Raw genomic sequence first — 16692 nt, forward strand, 5'->3', positions numbered from 1 at the left:
TGTTTTCTAAGCATAGTCACTGTGCTTCCTGGGACAATTACTGTGCTGTCCCTACAGGTCCAGGGTGTTAAAAGCACCCATAGAGCCAGTCCTGGGGTGCCTTAGGACCTCCTGTGGCTTCCCCCTGACCCACCTGCCTCCCTTTGCGAACTGTCCCTCCATTAAGCCCCCTTTAGTGGCACCTGTGAGGACCATCTGTTCCTGCTGGGCTCCGACACAGCAGGGAGGTGGATGTTCTTGATCAGCCTCACAAGGACTGAGGAGGGAACAGACGGAGCAACGACATCCATGCTGAGATGCTCTGTAGCAGTGTCTGCATGCAAATGCCCAGGGGCCTTCCTGGCTCAGCTGCTCTGCTTGCTGGTGGCTGCGTCTGTTTCCAGAGTTGCAACTTGAGGCCCAGAAGAAGGTCAGCAGCTCCAAAGTAGAAGAAAGCAGCACTAGCTTCAAGGTCAAACCTGTATGTAATATCTTTGCTACCTGCAAGACCTTAAACTTAAGGTTCTCCACTTTTTTGTGCCTCAACTGCTAAGAAGAGTACCTGTCTCAGTTTATAATCTCAAGAGGTATTGTGGAGATTAAGTGAGTTAATATATGCAAAGGAAATACTGCAGATGGAACATGATAAGCAATCAAGCAGCATCAGCTAAAGGATCGCTTTAAAGTGCTAAAGAGCAAGGATGTCACATTGAAGACTAAGGTGTGCCTCACCCAAGCCATGACTTTTTTTTCCTATCACCTCATATGTACAAACCAGGGAGCTCTGGTGATCGATCTAGTAGTAAGCAATTGTACTCCAACCCAAATTAGAATCAACTAGCTGCTCCACGGGAGAAAGAAGGGCACTCACCTTCTATGGGATTACAGGTTCTAAAAACCTGCTGGAGGGTAAGCTCCGAATTGGTTCCAGCCACATATGTACATATAAGAGAGGTCATATGAAAGTTGGACAATGAATAGGGAAGACCAAAGCAAAACAGATGCTTTTGAATTATGTTGTTAGCTAAGAATCTTGAATGTGTCATAGACCCATCAAAAGAAAACACACACACACATCTGTCTTAGAAAAATTGCAGCCAGGATTCTCCTCAGAACCAAGGATGGTGAGACTTCATCTCACATACTTGGGGTATGTTATCAGCAGGGACTAATCCCTGGAGAAAAGAGATCATGCTTGGCAAACAATCAGTGAAAAAAAAAGAAGACCCTCACCACCATGGATTAGCTGCAATGACTGGGTCAAGCACAGTAGAGACTGTAGGTGATACTTCCTTCCATTTTACATCCAGTGACAAGGAGTGACAGCTGATTCAACAGCAAGGAACAATAACAACAAACCTTGGAGACCAGATGAACAGTCACCTCCCTAATCAACCCTGTAACTGCAAGTCTAGTTCCAGGACATCTGTGCGGCCATTGCAGTGGATGTGGCACTCAGTAGTAGAGTGTATGACTGGTGTCGGGATTTGGAGAGGCAGAGGTAGGAGCATGGAGGCCACATACGATCTGTGGGAATTGGCTTTATGTTGTGGATGTCACCTCTCCCCCACGGTGACATTAACAGAGGCCAGGTTCTGCCACCCCAATGCCACCTCCACAGTTTGCACATGACGATACTGGAATTAACATAAAATTCATGAAACATGTAGTAGAGCACTTGGTATATGGTAGGCACCCAACAATAATTTCTTTCCTTTCATTCCTCTATTAAAAGTGGTTGACCCAAACTGTCAGTTCTTCTCATGGGAAGGGAAAGTTCTTTATTACAACTACTATATATTCTGTTTTAAACAAACAAAAAAAATTAATTATGCTCAGGACTACACAGTTCTGACACCAAACTAAAACTCACTGCTATCGAATCAATTCTAACTCACAGAGGCCTCACAGGACAAGGAACTGCCCCCACCTCCTGGGAGTCCAAGGCGACAATCCTTAAGAGAGCGGACTGCCTTATCTATTTTCCTTGGAGAGGCTGAAGGATTGGAACCAAGAACTTTTCCGTTATCAAAAAAACTATGAGACATCATCTCACCCCAGTAACAATAGCAAAGTTCAACAGAGCAGCAAACAACAAATGGTGGTGAGACTGTGGAGAGATTGCAACCCTTATTCACTGTGGGTGGGAGTGTAAGATGGTGCGACCACTATGGAGGGCAGTGTTGTGATGTTTCAAAAAGTTGGAAACAGAAATACCACTTGACCCAGCAATTCCACTACTGGGAATATATCCTAAAGAAACCAGAACTACCACCCAGATATATGCACGCCCATGTTTATTGCTGCATTATTCACAATAGCAAAGAGACAGAAGCAACCCAAGTGCCCAATGGAATACTATACAGCACTGAAAAACAAGAAACTAATAAAATATTATACAAAATAGGTGACCCTGAGGGCATTATGCTGAGTGTAATATTTCAGTCACAAAAGGACAAATACTGCCTAAAGCCACTGTTATAAAATGGGATTGACATGGGGGTTATGGGGAAACTAAGAAAAGAGGGGATAAATAATGAACACTGCATTGAAATAGATGAAGGAAAGAACTATCTAAAAGAAATTGGGTTTAATGTGCATGACAACAGTCCAGACTGAGACGTGCATAAGAAAGTGGACTGGGGAGAGGGGGGGGAGGAAGGAAATTGTGTAACAATGAAAGAATCTTTTTAAAGAGAAAAGCAAACTGGGTGGGGGAGGAAAATGTACAACAATCAATGAATGGAAATTGAAGTTTTCTGTAAACTTTCATTAAAATATCAATTTTTAAAAATTGAGAAAAATAAAAACAATAAAAAGGAGAAAGAGCCTTTCAGTTAGCAGCCAGGTCCGGATCCCCTGTGAGCCCAGAGCCAGCTCTGACATAGGTCTGCTTTGTTGCATTAGCTGGGCTTTCTCTGCCCAACTAGAGGACAGAGGTTGTCCTTAGTGCTACAGTGGTGACCGGCTCTCATCCATCTCCTCACCTGGCTGTGTGCCCACAGTGTCAAATCCCACTTCCTAGTTCAAGGCACAGTAATTTGATCCTCATCGCTCACAGACAGAAGAACAAACAGATCTGTCCTCCAAGGGCTGCTGCCAGCCTGGTTCCTTAGAAGCAAGGGTGGGCAGACTTCATCCCACATACGTGAGTATGTATATTATCAAGAGAGACCCGTCTCTGGAGAAAGACATCATGTTTGATAAAGTAGAGAGTAAGTGGAAAGCGAGGAAGACCCTTAATAAGTTAATGTGGTACAGTGGCTGCAGCAACGGGCTCAAACACAGCCAAGGCCAGGAAGATGCCACAAGACTGTGCAGTGGTTCGTTCTGCCAGACATGGGGTCGCTATGCGTTAAAACTGGTCACACAACAGCTCATGTGACCTGCACAACTACGTTGGTAAAGGGAGGTAGATATAATTGTCTATTATTATTCCCGTGTGAAAACTGAGGCTCAGAAAGGTGAGCTCCTGGCCCTGTAGATTCCCCAGCTGGTCCAACATAAATCACAAAGATGCTGTGGAATCTCTCACTGGGGACACTCCCTGCCTGCTGACCCCCCAGCCCACCCTGCAGCACATCAGAGGCTACCCAAACCCCAGCCGCCGCCGCAGCCCTGGGATCTGATGTCCACTTGCTGACTTGATAAGATAGAACTTCTGACTTTTTTTTCTTAATGGAAGTAAAATAACTCCTGCTTCCCCCCTACCTCCCCTCCTTTCTTCATTTTGCTCCCAAAGCTGGACCAGATCCCAGGCTTTCGGAAGTAAAAATAGCCGAGTGTGCAGAGGCCACAGTGGCAGGAGGTGGTGTAAGTTTCTTTCTTTTATACTCGGGCACTAAAAATAGCCAGCCATCACTCTGCAAAGCCTGGCCCTGCACCTGGACCAAGCCTGTCCTGCGTGGCCCTGTCTCCTCCTCCTCCTGCCCAAGGAAGGGGGCTCCTTAGGGGCTTCTGTCCCACAGCATAGGGTCCTCTGTCCCCTGTCTTCCTCCCACCACCTCTGCCGAGCTACAGGTCCATTACAGTCCACAGTTTTGATGGTCAAGATCTTATTCTTCCCCCGACATTTAAACTTCTCCCCTCACCTCCAATTCCTGTCCTTGCTTTTTTTATTGATCTAAGGAGGTCCATATTTGTGCCTTTTTCAGTTCTTCTGGTAAAACCATGCTGGCTGGAGAAAAGATTGAACCTGTCAACAATTTCCTCTTACTTGGATTCACAATCAACATCCTTGGTACCAGCAGTCAGGACATCAGGAGACATTGCACTGGGCAAGTCCTCTTTCAGGCCATTTCCAAATTACTGGAGAAGCAATGACTGAAGACAGATGTGCTTGATTCAGACACTGGTCTTTTCAATCACTTGCTATGCATCTGAGAGCTGGACTATGAATAAAGATGACAGAAGAACTTAGGCCTTTGAGCTGTGGGGTTGGAGAAGAGCAGTGAATATCCCATGGACTGCCAAAAGAACAAACAGATATGCTTTGGGGAAAGCATGGCCAGAATGCTCATTGGAGGCAAAGATGACCAAACTTCATCTCACATCGCTAGAAGAGTCTATTCCTTGGAAAGGGCTATCATGCTTGGAAAGGTGGAGGGTAGGTGATGGAGAGGAAGATCCTTAATCAGATGGACTGACACAGTGACTGCGGCAATGGGCTCAAGTATGTCAGACATGATGATGGCGCAGGACAGGACAGGGCTCAGATCTGTTGTGCATGGGGTCACTATGAGTCATTGTTGCCTCCACAGCACTTAACAACATTATTTGTGCCAAGTGTTGGTTTACGAAGCTAACACATACTCATTTCATTTGATCTGCTTAACAATGTTAAGGGAGCGAGAACACCCTGTCATCATTTCCATGTGAAAACGGAGGCTTAGAAAGGTCCCATGACTGGCTTAGAGTCACACAGTCCGGAACTGTCACCAGGGGAGAGGGTTTCACTTTGACTTACTGTGCTCCACGTTCTACCCACAGCTGGGGCCACCAGCCCAGTCCTAACAGAATAGAAGGCGTGTGTGGTGCAGGTGCTGAAGATCTGAGGCTAGAAGGTCTGAGGTGATGTCCAGCAATCAATAGGGTTTAAAAGTGACTCTAACTATCCACCAGGCCTGGCGAGCGAGGCACTAAAGCTATTTTGTTCAATGCATTTATCTGACTTGGGCTTTTATCAGGGGACTTAAGGGTTGACCATTTACAGCTTACCCCTGTCCAGAGAGAGGAAACAAGAGGTGGTTGGAGCCTGGCCTCCCAGGGGCGTGGGGGTGATGGGCTATCAGGTCATGCTACCAGGTACCCTAGCACAGCGTGAGGCCCTAACTCTTGTCCACTCTGACTTTAGCCACCTGTCCTGCAAGGGTTTACGTGTGACAGGTAAGCTTGCCTTGATGTCTCAGACATAATGGTTATTTAAAACTGCCTCTTCCCTGGCTGTATACAATCACAGTGCTCAAGGGTCACTCACACCCAGCTCATCAAAAGCCACAGAGAGTCTCGTGGACGGATAGACACACATGCCACCTAATAGCCTGGGGCCTGCACTGCCTGCTCTGTGGACCCTGGGCATGAGCCTGGGTGGGGGGAGCATTAATGGGAGGGAACCTAGTATTCTGTCCACAAGAGTAGGACAGAGTAGGAGTGTCCACCCTCATGCTGCTCTCTCCTCTGGAACTTTCTCATCCTGGGCACCAAATGCCCAAACATTTGGCTGCTAAGCAGAAGGTTGATGGTTTGAATATACTCATCAACCCAAAGGAGAACGGGGAAGCTAGCAGTCTGTGTCCATAAGGTCTTACAGGCCTAGAAACTCTACGGCAGTCCCTCACTGTCTCACAGGTTCACTGGGAGTCAAGTCAGACTGATGGGTTTATGATAGGCCTCATTCTCCACTGCCAAGACGTCTCCTGAATCTGTACTTCTACCTCGTATACAAAGCTATCTTTATTTCAGACCAGTCTTCCCTTCCTAAACTTCCTAAGCAAAGTCAGGGGCTTGGCTACTGGTCAAGGTGACTACATTGAAACTGGAAAGACCTACACTAATGAAGAGACAAGATTCCTAATTCCCCCCATTCCTGACTCTTACTTGGTCTGTTGCTTGATAAAATCACTTCAACTCAGCTGGACCAGATCAGAGTCAGTGACTGCCTGACCTATGTGCCATCAGCCTCCATCCCCTCGTCTGTGGCAGACATTGCTAATCAATCACAGCATTCCTGCCAAGTGGTCTCAGACATCACTTCAGAAATTTTCATTTATTCTAGGCGACCACCTCCCACTCCAGAGCTTGCAGGCCAGCAAAACGTACTTGGCCATTCCTGAGTGTGATGACTCCTAAAATTCGTTCTTGCTCTAAAATTCTGATTTTTCAGAAACTTTAGACACAGATTTTAGAGGATCTCTGAAGCTCTTAAAATTGTCTGCAAAATATCATGTGTATGTACTTATGTACGTTTCCCAGTACTGTTTTCAGAAGACAGGAAGCATTAGGAAAGGAGGAACAGAAATAGAAAACACAGGAAGTAGAATGAGTGGTGGTAGGATTCCCTCAGTGACAAGGAGCCAAATGTGCATGAATTGTTGAAAGAGCCAACGGAGCTGTTGAAAGGGCAAAGGAGCTGCTCTATAAACTTTCACTCATTTCTTAATAAAGAGTTCAAAACAAAAACAGTTGTGTTAGAAGCTGCCAGGATAAACAAATAAGTTAAAAACACATGCGCTCATGGACACACACAGCAAAAAAGATCATTTGAGACTGGTAGGAGTTCACAGAGGAAGTAACCAAGGGCTATTTGTCCAACCTTCTATGATTTGATGGACTTAAAAGAATCAGAAAGCCTAAAATATATTGCAGCCCCTGATCAGTGGGACCAGTATCTGTTTACCTTTAAAAAACAAACTAAGGGAGCTCTGGTGGCCTAGTGGCAAGAAGATGCACTGCAATCCCAGAGGTGAGCGGTTCAAATCCACCAGACGCTTTGCTGAAGAAGGAGGAACAATCTCCTCCTGTTCAAATCTAATTTGAAGTACACAGACATCATCATCATCATCATCATAAAATAAAATAAATTAAAAAAACCTTTAAAAAGTATTTAAAAAAAACCAAACTAGCAAACAAATGCAGAAGAATGGCTGTTTTTCTTCAAACCAGGCCATAGGTCATTTTAATCATTGAAACAGCAAGTCTTCCTTTTTATTGGAGGTGGGGGGCATGACATACGTTTTGCATACAACTTTTATTTTGAAAAAGAAAAAAAAGACAGCCAGTGTAGCTGAAGCAGTGTGGGCAACTATGAGATGACTGAAGAAGTAGGGAGGGGCTAGCTTATTCAGGATCTTTTGAGTTGTATTCTAAAAGCAATGAAAACCCCTTGAGAGGTGTGAAGTAAAATGTTAAGAACTGTACTAGAGCTTTAAAAAGGTCTCTCTGGATGCTATGGGCATGGGATTAAGTAAGACCAAGAATGGAAACAGAAGTCCATTTAAGATGTTGTCACAATGGCCCACGAGAAAGATGGTACTTCCCTAAACTAGAGTCACAATCATGGGGGTAGAGCGAATTAGGAGGATCTGAAATGTATTTTGAACACTGAACCAGAAAGAGTCAGGATAGCTTCTAAGTACTTGGGTAATGAGTGATGTATCATTCCTGATATGGAGAAGATTGGGAAGAAGCCAGGTGGTGAAGCTGGGGTATTACAAGATCTGTATTACCAATGAATTTGCTATTCAACACTTTTTGAAACACCAAAATGTCATAACAAATAGCAACACAGATTCAGCACAGACAAGATCATCTCCATATATACTCATTCCATCAACACTTCCCCAACCAGAGGTTGACAGGGCTGGGTAGCCCAGAGGCACATGGGAAGATCTTGTGAGCAGTGAGACATGTGCATGTGTATGATGTGTACATGTGTAGAGAAGAGACTGAAGAAAGTGTGGATATATACGAACGTACACCAAGAGTTCCTGAGTGTACATCAAAACTGTTCTCTGAAGTGTTAGACAGTTGGTTTGTTTCAGAACACTAATGCATCTTGGAAAAGAAAAACAAATTTTAAAAGCAAGTCATCTCTCATTCTCTTTCTTCATTCATAGGACCACAAAAGTGGTATTTCTGGCATGGGCTGCAGGCAGAATACTCTATAAATACAAAGCCATTAAATTCCATGCAGCAGGAACCTGATCAGGGCCTCCTTTTAATTTCCTGACATGAGCTGGCCACTAACCCAATTACCCAGAATCCCCGGAGGAGCCCTCCGCCTCCCCAACAAGCACAAAGAGAGAGTGAGAGCATATTGCATGGATGTCAGCCCAGCTTTCACTGAAATCAAATATCTTTTAGAAAACACTTGGGGAAAGGGAGGTAGGAGCTGGGGGCAGGGAAGTGAAGCAGGCCTGGGAGGCTGGTGGTTTGAGGGGGTGAAGTGAGGTGAGGAGAAGATACAGTCATCAGAGGAGAGTTGCTGGAATCTCAGAGCCACCCTGAAAACTTGGGGGAGCCCCCATGTCTACAGAATACAGTAGATTCTAGGCTCTTCTGGAACCAGCCGGGTTGTGAGTGCCCATACTAAGAAGATTATTTATTCTCCACTGTCTTTCCAGAAGAATCTTTGTCCTGCTTTTGGAATCCAGACTGAGGACCAGCCCAAGACACATGTCACCTAAGATTCTCACCTCTGAATCCCAGAAGAAAATAAAAACCAGTGGATGCTGTGTGCCTCACCTACCATACACGCCAAGTTGCTGAAAAGTTGAATGCAAACAAGAGAGTCTTTGAATCCAGTACTAATGCATCATGAAGCTGACATCTTAAAGCAATTCCACAGTGGATTCACCAAAACACCCATTCTTTATGGACCCCCACCTTGTCCCAGTGACATAAAGCAGGCATCAACATGCCTCCTTTGCATAAAAAATCAACTATGCAAGGCAAGGTCAAGGGTACATAAAGAGTACATGGCAGGAATACCTCAGAACCATGTGTAATAGAACACAGGGCACCAACTCCTAGCCCAGTTCAGAATTTCTAGATGCTTCTTCTGCAGAGAGAATCGTACTTTTAATGAACACTAATATTGTCATACACTAGATTGGCTTAAGGTAGGAACAATCTTTAGATGTTGCCTATGTCCTACTTATACCTGAATAGCCAAGGCAAATCAGGAAACAGTCATGGAACCGATCCAGGATCAGCAGCCACTTTGAGCTTTGAAAAGGCTTTGGTGACTGGTGGACAGCTCCTTCTAAGGCACAACTGACCTTTCCTTGTTTTACTTGAGAAAAATTCTCAGAATCAAAACAGCTGTGAGATATCATCTCCCCCAAGCAATAATAGCAAAGTTCAACAGGGCAGCAAACAACAAATGCAGGTGACGTTTTGAGAGACTGGAATTCATTGCTAATGGGAATGTAAAATGCTATACAGCCACTATGGAAGGTGGTCTGGTGCTTTCTCAAAAAATTAGAACTAGAAATACCATTTGGCCCAGCAATTCCACTACTGGAAATAGATCCTAAAGAAACCAGAGCCACAACCCAAATAGACATATGCATACCCATGCTTATTAAGGCATTATTCACAAAAGCAAAGAGATAGAAGGAACCCAAGTGCCTATTAATAAAGGAATAGATAGAAAAACGATGGTATATTCACACAATGGAATACTATGCAGCTCTGAAAAACAAGGAACTCATAAAACATTACACAAGATGTGGGAACCTGGAGGACATTATGCTGAGTGAAATATCTCAGTCACAAAAGGATAAACACTGCATAACACCATTGTTATAGGACAGATGGGGGGGGTCAGAGAGAGAATGAGGAAAAAGTGAACAGACCATGAACACTGCATTAGAACAGATGAAGGGAAGAACTGTCTGGAAGGAATATATGATAAGTCATTATATGCATGACAACATCTGGAACAAGGAGTGGAACATCTGGAACATCGTGGTGTGTGGGGTTGGCTGGGGAGGGAGGAAGAAAATGCGCAAAAATGGCAAGAAAAGACTAAAGGAACTCAGAGCCACTGGACAGGAGAAGGGAAGAGCCTAGAGCCGGGGAAGCATGATGGAGAGGGAAGAAGATAGTAATCGCCTGTTCTCCTCCTCAGCCTCTCACCCAGAGTTGGGAGTACAGGGTCAGCAAGGTGAACAAGGTAAGCATGGGCTCACTTACCAATCTGTAGGAGTAATCTGTTAAAACCATGTGAAACTCCAGGTTAATCACCACAGATTAGTTAAATGAGCATGAATAACCCCATTCTTCCCTTGCTTACTGGGCATTCTGCCCATCAGAGACTGAGAATTTAAAGAGGCTTTGATGCAGCAGGAAGGTGCTATGGGGCTGACAGACAGACAGATGCCAGCCACACCCTGAAGAATGTTCTGTGTGAAAAAAAAAAAAAAAAGTCCAGCGTTCACTACAGATTCCTGAGTAAGCACAAATAAGCCCGTATTTTCCTTGCTTTTTGGGTAACGTGACACTGCTCTGACCCTTCCTGTAAGACCCAGGACCCCAAGTCCTCACTGCCCAAGACCTACAAAGAGGGGAACAGGATGGCAGGAGGGTGAAGTTTTCCTTTCAGAGTTCTGTAAGAACTGAGGAAGGAGAATGGGAGGCAGGCATGGAGCCCACACTGGTCCCTGGGGTGTGGGCCCCCCAAGCTGAGGAGCCAAACAAAAGCAGGAGCCACAGTTGCTGCCAACAACCCCCAGCTGGCAGGGACCCAGGCTCCTGAATGAGGTACGTGCCTCTCGAAGGCCGGTCCCCCTGGAGCCTCAGATCCCAGGATCTCGCCTGGGGTTCCGTGGGGGACAGAAACAAAACGGAGCTCTGCTTTGTCCTCACTGGAGCCTTTGTGTCATCTTTCCCCTCTGGATTTAGAGCTGCCAGCATGTGCTGGGGCGGTGACCACCCCTTCCTCCTCCAGTCTGAACCTCTTAGCTGGGCCACACAAAGAAGGGCAAATTCACCTTAGCATCACCTGACTCCAGAACAGCTGCACCCCCCAGCCTTCCACCCAAGTTAGAGGCCTGCCAAGCCTCAAGTGAGCAACCACAGGGCTCCTTACAGAGGAGGCTAGTCGGGGGCATCCAGGGTCCACAGTGGGGCCTAACCCTCCCCGTCCTTCACGCTCGAGGCAGCCCCACACCATCAGCCTAGGACACTGCATGGAGGAGCTCACCTCGCTTAAAGCTGGCCAGCCTGGGCCTGAGGCTCTGATGCCCTTGGCCACCAAATTCTCTGTCACAGTATGTTCCCCAGCTATACTGCCCCACTTGGGATCACAGAAAGCACTCCCACTCCATTCCTAATACTTTGTTGTTGTTGTTGATGTTGTTATGTGTCCTATGACTCATGGCAACCCTATCAAACCCTGCCCTATCCTCAGCCAAGCTTACTATCTGACACACCTGTCCCAGTACTAGACGCTCCCTAAGAGTCTCTCCTTTCAGTGTTGAAAGAAGGTTCAGGGCTTTTAGAGACAGTCCCTTTCTGCCATCTTTGCTTTTCCACTTCTTCCTTCTGCTCCCAAGCTCACTTGCAGGGGGAGGTTTGGGGCCCAGGGTCTGCCTCATCCTGGACTCCCCAGTTGTGGAGAATGAATACTCTGAGCTCTGAAGGGACTGTCATAGCACCAGAAGCTCCAGAAACTCAAGTCACTGTGTCCAGCTCAACTCACACCAATACGTGACTGAGAGAAGGCATGCTACCTGACCCCAGCCTTCTAGGCCTCAGCTCTTAACATTGAGGGTGTGCTGATGGCCAGTGACAATTCCTTCCTTCTTAAGTTCCTCAGACACTGACTGTAAAGGTAAGCAAAGAGAAGTCACTGACTACCAGGAAAGGCCATTAGCTGGCTGGCCCCCAGCCCTGACCCAGTATGCTCACAGCCCAGCTCCCAGAACCAGGGGCCACTCTGATCTCATAGACCTAAGAGGAAGAAGTCTCTCCCAGACTTAAGGAACTCATGGCTTCCCAGGAGCCCACAGAGAGGATGGTATGGGGCCAGATGAAGGGCCTTCATATGACATAAATAGACATCAAATAGAATTGAAAACACATGATCAGTAAAACATAAACGAGGACTGAGACTTTCCAAAAATTTCTAAAGACCTACACAAAAGAGTGAAAAGAGAAACTACAAACTGGGCAGGGAAATCTGGCAATGGCATTATCTGACAAGGGATTTCTCTCGAAAATTTATAGAAAACCCCAACACTTCCAAAAGACCAACAATCCAGTTAGACAATGAGCAGAGAACATGAAAAGATAGTTCACCAAAGAAGACATTAAGATGACCAACAACAAATAAATGAAGAAATGCTCAAGATCATTCTCGGATTCCCACTCTTCTCAGTTAGACATAGTTTTTTATGATCCATACAGTCAACTGCCTTTGCATAGTCAATAAAACACAGATAAGTCATTCTTCTGACATTCTCTGCTTTCAGCCAGGATCCATCTGACATCAGCAATGATGTCCCTGGTGCCATGGCTTCTTCTAAATCCGGCTGAAAGTTCCCTGCCAATGTACTGTTCCAGTCATTTTTGGATGATCTTCAGCAATATTTTGCTTGCATACAAATGTTCATTATATTATTCAATAACTTCCACACTCTGTTCAAAACTTTTTCTTGGGAATGGAAACAAGTATGGATCTCTTCAAGTTGATCAGTTGGCCAGATATCCTCCAAATTTCCTGGCACACCACGGTTGAATTTGTTAGTTGAAAAATATCAAGCAATATCCCATCTATTCCTGGGCCTTATAATTTGCCAGTGTCTTCAATGAAGCTTGAACTTCTTCCTTCTTTACTACTGGCTCTTATTTATATGAGGATTCCTGAATTTTTTCACAGTATTGATCAGTTCTTTTTGGTTCAGTGAGCCTGTATATTCCTGCCATCTTCTTTTAATGCTTCTTGAATCATTCAAGTTTTTGCCCTTGGCATATTTCAGTACTGCAACTAGAGGCTTAAATTTGTTGTTCAGTTCTTTCAGCTTGAGAAATGCTGAGTGTGTTCTTCCCTTTTTATTCTCTGACTCCAGCCCTTTGTCTTATCATCTAACACTAGCAAGAACTAGCAAGTGACGTTCAATATGACAGTAAACAATAAATGCTAGTGAGAGTGTGGAGAGAATGAAATGTTCATATCCTGCTGGTAGGAGTGTACAATGGTACAATCACTATGGAAAGCAGAGGTGCTTCCTTAGAAAGTCAGGAATAGAAATACCATTTGAGCAAGCCATTCCACTATCAGGTATATATCCTAAGGAGATAAAAACTGGCAACACAAGTTGGTACTTGCACACTCATATTTATTAAAGCATGACCTAGACTAGCAAAGAGACAAAAATGCAAGTGTCCATGGATGAATGGTTGAAGAAACTAGGGTACATTTGGGTATTATGTAACAACAAAGAATGATAAAGAATTCATTAAACACCAGGCAAAATGAGGAAATCTAGAGGAAATTACGCCTTGTGAGGTACTCATTCTCGTTGACTGGAGTTCTACGAGTTGGATCCAACTCATAGCAGAGCCTAATGGGTTTTCAGAGTCTGTAAACCACCCAGAAGATTATGCATACCATAACAAGACCACAAGTATAAAAACCCAAGAAATGATAGAATCATCACACAGATAGAATCATTCTTGAATGGACATAAGGGAGGGGAGGGAGACAGAAGAGTAAAAGTGAATAGACAGTAGACAACTTATTAAGTTGAGCAGAGGGAAAGACAATATATAATAAGGGGTTGACCAGATATTATAATTAATTAATTATAATTTATGTTATAAAGCAAAATAGAAATGAATCATTGAATGTAAAAACCCAGTGTGACTTACACACTTCCATTCAAATTACAATTCTTAAAAAGACTTAGTTATTGACTTCTCTGGGCCTTAATGTTTCTTGATATGGGCCTTAATGGATCTTGATATCCTTTCACCCAAAACCATACAGGTAGGTGCCAGGGGATAAAATTACAAGACAAAGGAGCCTTTGGCCTAGAAGGAAAGTCTTCCTGGAATAAATAGCAAGTGAACGTGCTTGGTCACAAGTAGAAGGTCTTGAGACAGTTCCCCAAGATCCTTCCTCTTTTTTCTTTCTTTTTTTTTTGTGTGTGTGTGTGTGTGTGCGCACCATGGACTCAGATCGGTCCTCAAGATCCTTACTGAAGAACTTTGCACACTTGCCTGCCTTATACTGTCTGTCTAGGAGGAAAAAGGGTGGAGTTAATGAGCTCCAAATCAGATCCTAGAGTAAGTAGATTGTGTAGAAGGTGGTCACCAGGGGGCAGTATCCTATGGGTGGTCTCCAAGGGTCTGTAACCCATGGAGCTGGCATGCATACACTGTCCTGGAAACAGGCCCACAACTCACCTTGAATTCTGTCACATCTGACACTACCAAATGAGAGCAGGTCCAGGCCCCAGGCCCCTCCCTGAAGGCCAGGTCCCGGGTTCTCTCTGAAGCCTCGGTGGGTTGGGAGCTTCTTACCTTCCTTCAGCATCCCCACTTTGAGGCATTTCATGAAGCGACAGGCCTGGCAGGACTTGCGCCTCCGTTTCGTGATCTCACATTCATTGGTGGCTGGGCAGCTGTACTCGATGCTACCTGCAACCAGACACAGAGGTTACCAGATACCGTCCCAGGACACGGCTACTTCCACGATGTCCAACTGGCTAGTTCTCTGACTGAATGGGATTAACCAGGGGGACCTACAACCCTCTCCCCGGTCTCAAGTGCTCTGTGACGCTCCTTCTTTGCAGGCACACGCTCAGACACACACATTGAGAGACAGAGAGAGAGAAGAATCAGAAACAATACTCTGTAGATCTAGAATGACTGGGAAAGTCACTGGCAAACACCACCCTGACAACAGTCAACCTGACCTGGGAAATGAAAACCCACAAGGCAAATATTTTATTCCAGGAACTTAACACCAGCTGTGCTCACCAGATACCAGTATGAACGACCTCACCCTTCCTATATTCACCCAGGTGGGACCCCCAAGGGAGCTAAGAGAAGTCTATCTCTCTAACACTGCCCATACACTTCTTCTCAGAGTTCAGGATTATGCAAAGAATTAACATGCTTGGCCCTTAACCAAGATGTTGATTCATGCCCACAGAGAGATGCCTTGTAAGAAAGGCATGGCTCTTCTGGAAACCTGGCCACTGAAAATCCTCAGGAGCACAGTCAACTCTGACACACACGTGTTCCCAGTGGTTGGAGCTGATGTGATGACAGCTTGCATGTTTTATCCCACTACTGATGCTACTCTGGTTTGTGTGGCTCCTTAGGAAAACACGTCCATAGGAACGTTAAAAATAAATAAATACATACATACATACATACATACATACATACATACATACATACATACATACATAAAAACCTACCGCTAGGAAAACAAACAGGATTGTCCTAGAAAAGGTGAAACCAGGCTGCTCCTTGGAGGCAAGGATTCTGAAGCTTCATCTAACATACTTTGCAAGGAAGGACCAGTCCTTGGAATGAGACATCATGCTTGGAAGGGTGGTAGGGCAGGTGTTCTGTCTCTGAACTGACTACCCACTGACTTCCCCAGGGCCTTTCACGCCTCTGTCTCCTCCAGGCACATGGGCTCCTCTCTGTGTCCAGACTGGTCAGTGGGTGCTGTGGCCAGCTCATTGCCATCTGCTAACTCTCTTTGATCCTGAACTGTCATAGGACAAGGAAATCTCAGGGCATCCACAACAGCTGTCCAACAGCAGCTGCAGGGGCGCAGGCAGCACTGGCTGGGCTCTGGGATAGGGGTTACTAAGCTTAGATAAACACAGCTGTTGGGGAGTGTATGCATGGAAACCCGGTCTCAGGCAATAGGTGAAATGGAAACACTAAGCACTCTACTTATTACTAGCTGACAGGTTGGCAGTTCAAAGCCACCCTGAGACATCTCAGCAGATGGTCCGGCAATCTGCTTCCAAAATAAAGCCTTGATTAACTGTATGGAGGGGAAGTCCTACCCTGACGCACACAGCACTACAGTGAACCACTGTTTACTTGTCAATATACAAAGATCTGCAGGAGTGAAGCTTGCTCTTGAATGCAGAGTAACTAAAGCAAATGGAAGAGGTAATGAAATAGTAAAAGAACCGAACACAAGATTTCAGAGGAAAGGTCCAACAAAGGTATTAAAATGAAATGTGCAGAGACTTGGAATGAGAAAACCAAATGGAAAGAACTGAAGCAAAAAGTTAAGCCGGGAATACAATATTGAAAGATTCTAGGCTCAAAATATTAAATGACAGGAAATATCACAAGAAGATAGAAGGAATATAGTCATTGTAACAAAAAGAATTGAACAACACCATTTTAGGAGGCAATATATGAGCACTGGTCGCCTAAGGATAAGGCATTGTGTTGCCAACCTAAAGGCACTGTGTTCAAATCCACCAGCTGCTCCAAGGAAGAAAGATGGACCATCTCCTCCCATGTGCTTTAAAGCCTCTGAAAACTGCTAGCGGGTCAGCTCTGAGCCAGTTCTGACTCGATGGCAATGAATTCTGGGGAGGTTTGTTTTTTTTTTTTAAGATATGATGAACAACTGATAATATTGAAGAGGAAAGTCCAAGTTACACTGAAGGTATTGATGAAAAACAAGCCTCCAAGAATTGACAGACTCTTGTTGTTGTTGTT

General features: G+C 45.0%; 1 protein-coding gene across 3 annotated transcripts in view; it reads right to left on the reverse strand.

Moving 5' to 3' along the window:
* The window catches only part of ESRRB (estrogen-related receptor beta), a 69147-nt gene that overhangs the window by 31543 nt on the left and 20912 nt on the right, over nucleotides 1-16692 (reverse strand). For 2 of the 3 annotated variants that reach the window (XM_006884662.1, XM_006884661.1), the window contains exon 2: nucleotides 14509-14625. The exons of the other annotated variant lie outside the window; for it this stretch is intronic. In XM_006884662.1, the coding sequence (XP_006884724.1) occupies nucleotides 14509-14625 (117 nt within the window). The remainder of the gene's footprint in view (nucleotides 1-14508; nucleotides 14626-16692) is intronic. 3 annotated transcript variants of the gene reach the window in all.

The sequence above is a fragment of the Elephantulus edwardii genome, unplaced genomic scaffold (genome assembly GCF_000299155.1).
Source record: "Elephantulus edwardii isolate Elephantulus edwardi_28Jun2011 unplaced genomic scaffold, EleEdw1.0 scaffold00037, whole genome shotgun sequence".
Taxonomy (NCBI): Eukaryota; Metazoa; Chordata; class Mammalia; order Macroscelidea; family Macroscelididae; genus Elephantulus; species Elephantulus edwardii.